The 7464-nt window shown below is 43.8% G+C and overlaps 1 protein-coding gene across 1 annotated transcript in view; it reads left to right on the top strand.

Annotated features, from left to right (window-relative positions):
* Positions 1-298: 298 nt before the first annotated feature.
* The window catches only part of KDR (kinase insert domain receptor), a 30300-nt gene continuing 23134 nt past the window's right edge, over positions 299-7464 (top strand). Inside the window, exons 1-8 of the mRNA XM_027676401.1 lie at positions 299-389; positions 1608-1698; positions 2205-2401; positions 3562-3686; positions 3994-4162; positions 5389-5528; positions 5723-5891; positions 7351-7462. Of these exons, the coding sequence (XP_027532202.1) occupies positions 338-389; positions 1608-1698; positions 2205-2401; positions 3562-3686; positions 3994-4162; positions 5389-5528; positions 5723-5891; positions 7351-7462 (1055 nt within the window). The 5' untranslated portion in view covers positions 299-337. The remainder of the gene's footprint in view (positions 390-1607; positions 1699-2204; positions 2402-3561; positions 3687-3993; positions 4163-5388; positions 5529-5722; positions 5892-7350; positions 7463-7464) is intronic.

Raw genomic sequence — 7464 nt, 5'->3', positions numbered from 1 at the left:
ATGACGAAGCACCAGGCGACGCTGAATTTCAGTGTTGAGGCTCTCCTGCCGCCGAGCAGGGAGAAGTGAAAGCTCCCGGGGCCCCTCCAAACCGGGGGATCCCCGGCGGGACGCGCCGTCAGGACCAAGGGGGCGGGGCCACGGTGGCGTGGGCGGGGCCTAGCCCCGGGCCCCGCCCCGGGCACAAGAGGGGCGGTGCCGCTCCCCGGGGTCCCGCATCCCCCGAGCCGTGCGGGGCGAGCGGAGCGGAGTAGAGTAGTTTGGATCGGCTCGGCTCGACTCGGCTGCCGTCGGGCAGAGGGTTCTCTTTGCGCCTCGCAGCCCCGGCGGCCGCGGGATGGAGCTCGGTACGGCGCGGCTGCTGGCGGTCCTGCTGTGCCTGGCTCCCGGTAAGCCCTCGCGGTCCCGTGTGTCGGGCAGCCGCCGAGGTCCGGCAGCCCCACGGGACCCTGAGGAGTGGGGTCGCGGAGATGAGAGGGTACCGAGAGCGGCGCGGGTGCGGGTTTCCCATGAGGTTGTCAGGGCTGGTTGAGCGGATGGGGCAGTGCGAGCCCCGGGTGGGACGGGACGTCCCTGGCTGCGGGCTTGCCGACCTCTCCTGTCCTGTCCTCTTGGTCTCTCCTGTCCGGCCGGCTGGTACTGGCTCGCCGGAGAGGACTGCCTGCCATGGCATAGTGTCCTACTCGCTTGGCTCCAGCATCAGCTGTCGTTTCCGAGAGCGAAATGTCCCTGAAGCCAAACGCGGGAAACCCGTCATTAGCGAAGAACCTGCTCGGAATGCAAGTGATTAAAGCACGGGCAAATACTAGCGAAGTAGGCAAGGTCGCGGTCTGGCCGCGCGTCTTCTGCCCGTTGTAGCCGGTCGAGCTGTCCCAGTTGGGGCTGCCGGCTTGCCCTGGTGGGTTGGGATTCCTGAAGGTGATGGGAGCAGCCAGGGCCCACTGAAAGTCTCTCCTTACGGTACTCCCAGATGTTCCAGCGGCTGGGCTGGTGCCTCAGTGCAAGCACTGCCATCCAGATCACAGCTCTCACGAGCGCCAGTGCCTCTGGGTGTGTGCGATACAAGCCCTTGTGCTAATAGACTGGTAGTAATAGATTTTTGCCTAACTGCTTAGGAGGAAAGAAATAACCTTAGAATATCATGGGATCTCGAATTTTTGAAAAACTTTAAAATAGTTTCTTCGCATAATTCATTGATCAGCAGTTTCAAAGGACTAAAGTATATTCAATTTATTATAAGAAAAGTTGGTAATCCCCAGGGGAGTGAGATCATCAGATGAAGGTTCACTTTGTTTCAATGTCCCACATCCTCCTGTTAGACCTTGAAGTTGGCAACGCAAGAAAACAGGAACTCCACCCTGGCTGGCTGAATTGTAGTGCTCTCCAGCTAGCTCCTGACCATCTGCCTTTGCTTCCTGTTATGACAGAGTTTTTGAACTTTTTGGGATGTGTGAAAAGTCATTATTTACCCTTCACTGCTAAGTAGCTGATGTGAAAGTGTCCACTTAAAACATGCAGCATATTCCTAGATATAATACTTTTCTGACTGAGTACCACTTACTTTGTTTATTGGGTTTATTTAACGGGTTTCATATGTGTTTTTGCAGGTTTATTTATTTCTCTGGATCAGCCAACCCTTAGCATCCAAAAAGATGTCCTCACAATAACGGCAAATGACACACTAAATATTACTTGCAGGTAAGGACAAATCTGTTGAGCGTGATTCTGATGATTGGTAATTTATGTAGAGAGTTTTTGTACAGAATCACAGATGATGTGATCTCTTCCCTGTCATTACTCCTGTTTCTCCCCATTCCCTTTGTGTCCCTGCCTCACTTTTCCCTGACAGGCTTTAGAAATTGTCTGAGAGGGTTTCAGCAAGAGAGAGCTGGGGAGTGCAGGGTAGCTGGGAGGAGGAAGCATCAGCTGGGTCTTTGTGGAGCCCACTGGTGAGCCATACTCTCGATGCTCTCTTTTGGGTGCTTTGTCACTTAGATTCATCAGAATGTAAATTTTCAGAAGCTTCCTTATAGCTATTAACAATAGGTTGAGTATGTGAATGTATTCTACGTGGCTTGATGCTCTGCGTGACGGGGTGAAGTCCGTTCCTCTCCATAGCGACTACTGGGGCTGGGGTTCACCACCCAGACATCAGTACTGGCACTTATCACATACGTATGCTCCTCTAACATTTGCTTTCCCAGCGGTCAGAGACCACTGGAGTGGTCCTGGCCAAACAACCAGAGCAGTGCTGAGAAGCGTATCTCTGTGACAGACTGCAGTGATGGCCCCTACTGCAAGACACTTACTCTTCTCAAAGTCATTGGCAATGACACAGGGGACTACAGATGCCTTTACATGGACAATCAGGCAGCTACAACCATTTATGTTTATGTTCAAGGTACGTGTTTACACAGCTCTCAGATGTCTCTTTCCCTAGCTTCAAGAGAAAAAATGGATATCAAGTGTCTCAAAACAGTTTTGATCCTAGAATTTATTAATCCTAGAATTTTTGATTCTGTGAAACTTTTTCCTTGTTTTCATGTTGAGTAATTAAATGTCAGTATTCTAGTTGCCCTCAACAGAAAAACCTTTGTACCTATAATTTTGAACCGACCTGCCATATGCAGTACATGGTCTGCTTTTCTCCTCTACCCAGAATTTAGGATACATATCTCTACTGAGCTCTGAGCCTGTCCTCATGAATGCAGAGCTATTACTGACCTGAGCAGGAGTTTCATATGAGAGAGGATTACAGAGATTCTACATGTGTTAAAAATGGCAGAAACGATCCCATTTACAATTTGTACTGATACCATTAAAAAGCCTCAAAAAACCATCCAAACCCCAAAACATAAACTTCCATACTTTTGCTGATTGTGGTGGTAAAATCTCTTTAGGCTGTAAGAGCTCAGTTTTCAAACTCAGGCTGTCAGTTTTGTTGGTGGCAATGCAGCTGAGTGTTGCAGACACTGAAAAGCCTCCAGTTATACACTCAGCTTCAGTACATGCATTCACTGAGGCATCTGCCTTTTTTGCACTGATGGCTTCACCCTCATTTCCATATGTGTCCTGTTTCCTTTTTATTGTTAACTTAAAATTACCATTTTGAGAAATGAGATGTTATTATGTACATGAGTTACCTTTATGTTTTATATCATGAAGGTAATTTTTTTTTTGTCTGACTTTGAAAAGGATGCTGCCATCAGGGGAGCCAATGCAACATGTCACTACTTTTAACTGATATTTCCTGTAATACTTATGCAAGGAAAGTCATGCTAGGGTAAATCAGTTTTTTGTTGGCAAAAGGACTGCAGTGGCAGGAAGCCATTTTCCAAAGTGTGCACTGCTGCTGATAACCATTTTGAGAATAACGATATTCTAAATTTGGGGGGTGGAGTGTCTGTCAAAATATGTACTCCTCATTTAGTCTCATTACTTCAGTGTTTCACCACATAAACTGATTTGAGAAAAAATGCATAGGGAAAGAACAAAACTGGAAAAGTTTCCTCCATAATCATGTGACAAATAAATCCATTTATCAATTGAATATTCTTCTAGATTACAGATCACCATTTGTGACTTCAGTTAGCGATCAGCTTGGCATTGTGTACATCACTAAGAATAAAACTGTGGTAGTGCCGTGCCTTGGAACTGTATCAAATCTCAATGTATCTCTACACGCGGTAAGGAAAAAGCTTGTTATTTTTTCAAAAGTTAGTTGAAATCACTGTGGCATAAATGCATTCCTTGAAGTATAAATACATTTCATAAAAACTTCTTTCCATCCTTGGGAATTTTACAGCCTATGGTTACAAGGTGAGTGCTGTAACTGTACTTGTCTATGGTCCTGTGCTCTCAAAGTGCGTACCGATTACCTGAGCTAGGATGTTAAAAGGGGGACCCTGCCATTATGGAAAATGTTGGAGGTGAAAATTCAGGGTTGTTTGATCTGTGAAATCTGACTATGTATTTTATCAACATTTCAAACAGAAATATCCAGAAAAGATATTTGTTCCTGATGGTAAATCCATTTCGTGGAATAATAAAAAAGGCTTCACTATACCCAGTCATTTAATCAACTATGCGGGCATGGTCTTCTGTGAAGCTAAAATAGATGATGAAAGCTACCAGTCTGTGATATACATAGTCGCAGTTGTAGGTAAGCCAAAGTTTTTTATTTCTCTGTAGCCAATGTTCTTTTTCTTGCTACAGCATACTGAACCAATTACATTCAGTTGGACACTAGGTTATTCAATACTGACAATGCAGCTAATGCAAAATGGATGTTGAGATATATATTACTTTTCTTTTAAATGCAATGTATTGTGCTCTTTCTGGTTGATTGTTGGGATAAGTGCTTCTATTTTTAGCGTTTTACATAAATGTCAGGGAATTTAACGGTTTGGTTTGGGTTTTTTTCTGACAATGCAAGCCTGTTTCCTAAAATCAGTTATCTAGGATGCAAGTCATAGTTGAAGGGAACTGGAGGCAAGCATCCATCAGCAGCAAATGGAAAGAAATTTCTCTGAGGTGGTACCAAGGGAATGGGGGATCTGAAGGTCGCACTAAGGGTTAGATTGTCTTGTTTCCTTAAAGACCTGTGTCCCAACTCTCACAGGGGTTTGTACTCTCCTGGTATATTTTGTCGGTTGTTCATCAAAACCTAGAAATAACATGATGATTCTGTGGAGGCTTAAGCCTGAGCTGAAACTCAGCAGCTGAGGACACAGTGACCATTTCAAGTGTCCAAATGGCACCAAGGCAGTCTTGCCTGGCTTGTCAGGAAGGCATAGCAGCCCTCCCCTCTTTACTCTGTGCGGCAGGTGCTTGCTTCTCTAACAAATTCACAAATCCCCACTCTAACTTGGAGCAAATTCAGAATATCTGTAGAATTTCTGCATTCAGAATATTCTATTTTGAAATATTTTAAGTATTTTATTGCACAAAGTAAATTTTAGATAATTTTGTGAATGCCCAACTGTTATTTTATATAAAGTTCCCGCTTACTGAGGGGGATGGGTATATATCTCCTTTAGTTTTAGGTCTCACAAGGATAAGAAGAATGTGTCTAAAGCAGAGGAACTGTGTGTGTCACAGTTCCCCGCCTGCTCCCACCACTGGTGGGGCTCTGGTCAAGTGTATACATCCTGTTGTGTCACTGTCTGACAGGCTCTCAGCTGGGAAATGCTCAGGGTGGGCGCATCACTTCTCTTCAGGCTCTTTTTTACACCCATCATCATGGTGCATGGGGGCATTGAGGGGCTTTTTTGTAGCTGGGGTTTCAGTGGGAGTTTTGATCAATTCATCTGGGAAATTTGGTGCTGAGTGCCATAAAGAAACCTCTTCTTACCCCCATGTTTTTTGTGTGCCTTTTTCTGCCTCTAGGATACCGAATTTATGACCTGACGATGAACCCCCACTCCCAAGTAGAGCTGGCAGTGGGAGAAAAACTTGTTCTTAATTGCACTGTAAGGACAGAGCTGAATGTAGGAATTGATTTTAAATGGGACTACCCTTCCATCAAGGTAAAGTCATAATAACTTAGAGGTGCCCACATCACAACGAAATTTGATTTAGATATAATGTCTCTTCCCCTTTAAAATGTTGACAAAGCAGATGATAATACACAAAGAAATTGCTGGTGTATACAAGTGTGCAAAAGGTGACAGAAGGAATAACAATGACATTTCCAAACACCTCTGTCTTTTATCTATTACAGGAAAAACGTGCCACTATTAGGGATGTAAAAACCACTGCAGGAGAAATAAAGAAGTTTGTAAGCACCCTTACCATTGACAGTGTGTCCTTAAGCGACAAAGGTCGATACACTTGCGCAGCATCCAGTGGTCGTATGAACATGAAAAACAGCAGTGACTTCATTATCCATGGTATGACATCTTCCGCTTCAGTTTTGTTTGTTGTTTCAGATTCAGAATGGGATGGAGAAGGCATTCTGGTGATGAATCTAATGACCAAAATGAACCAAACTACAGCTACAGTATTTTCTCTTGCAACTGCTATGGGATTATTTTTGTACCACAAGCTTAGCTAATAAGATTTTAAAGTACGCTGTATGTTACTGAAAGCTGTAGAATCCCATTGGAAAGTGGGCAGTAAAATAAACTGATGTAAGACTCTGATTCTCTTCAGTGTTGACCTTCTTAAGGTCCTGTAAAGCTGAATTTGTGTAGGTGGCTTTGTATAAGGGCTGCCTGTTCTCACTGTTGGTGACCTTAAGCTAGATTTTGGTGGCTCTGCAAGACAAGAGTCTGGGTCAGCATGAATGAAGCTAGGAAAATAAAACTTGCAGCTTTTACATTATGAATAGATGAATCAAATGGAATTTTGGTCATACGGAAATGATGCAAAGGAAACAACTTTGGCTAAGTGCATAGATAAGTACGAGGCCACATCCTACAGCCTTTTCTCAAGCCCCTGTTGGGCCCAGCCCCAGCAGCTCCATTGGCTTTCTTCTAGAAAAAAAATTGCCAGCAAGAGAATGGCTCATATTTAATCACTGAGTCAGACAAAGAGGTTTATATTTTGGAGGAGACTGGTTTTCCAGAGGTTCTGATTTCAGGGGCCAGAATATTAATGGCCCTTTAAAAAAAACCCAACAAAACTTTAAAAATTATTATGGGCACAGTGATTCAAGATATACTGAATTTTCTCCTGAGTTCTTTGTTTCTCTTCAGGAGCCAAAATGAGATTGTGTGCTATACTGAGTGTAGCAGATACTAGGTCTGTACCATCCTAAATCGTAGTCAAAAGGGTAATTGAGTCGAAAGGCTAATCACTGTCTTAGTCTGAATGGAAGTTCACAGATATTCACAGAACATTCTGAGTTGGAAGGGACCCACAAAGTTTATAACTTATGCCAAGTAATGTAAATCATTTCAAAATTGTCTGTGACTGCAGTGGTTCAAATACATACTTAAAAAGAGGCTGAAAGTATTTAACTTTATCACACTGTAGTTTTGAATACTCTGATTTCCTGTAATGAGTATACTGAGAGAGTTTTATGATATATCTGTATATGTGTATACAGGTCTGACACTAGGTCTGACAGCTGACATACCATCCTGAGAGCTGAGTCTTGTCTCTGCTCTCCAGAGCTTCTTGGTGGGGGAACTGGTCTGTTCCTCTGTGTGAAGGAAAGGACTAGGTTTTCACAGTGGCATCTTTTCAGAGCCCAGTTTGGAGCCAACTGTTCTTTACCAGTGACATCTTGTCACTAGCTTCTATTTGTCATCTCCTGTTAAGTGCTAACCCAAATGGAGAGCACTTACACTTTTGTCCATGTGGAAAGACCATTTAGTTTAATTCTTTTTTTTTTTTTCTCTCCAGAAAGTCCTTTTATTCATCTGGAGAGAATGGAGAATGTGATTGAGACAAGGCTAGGTGACACAGTCAAAATTCCTGTAAAGTTTAAAGGATATCCTTCACCAGAGGCTAAATGGT

The sequence above is a fragment of the Neopelma chrysocephalum genome, unplaced genomic scaffold (genome assembly GCF_003984885.1).
Source record: "Neopelma chrysocephalum unplaced genomic scaffold, ASM398488v2 Primary Assembly neopelma1_42, whole genome shotgun sequence".
Lineage (NCBI taxonomy): Eukaryota > Metazoa > Chordata > Aves > Passeriformes > Pipridae > Neopelma > Neopelma chrysocephalum.
The sequence above is the reverse complement of the archived record's forward strand: the minus strand, read 5'-3'. Positions and strand labels throughout refer to the sequence as shown.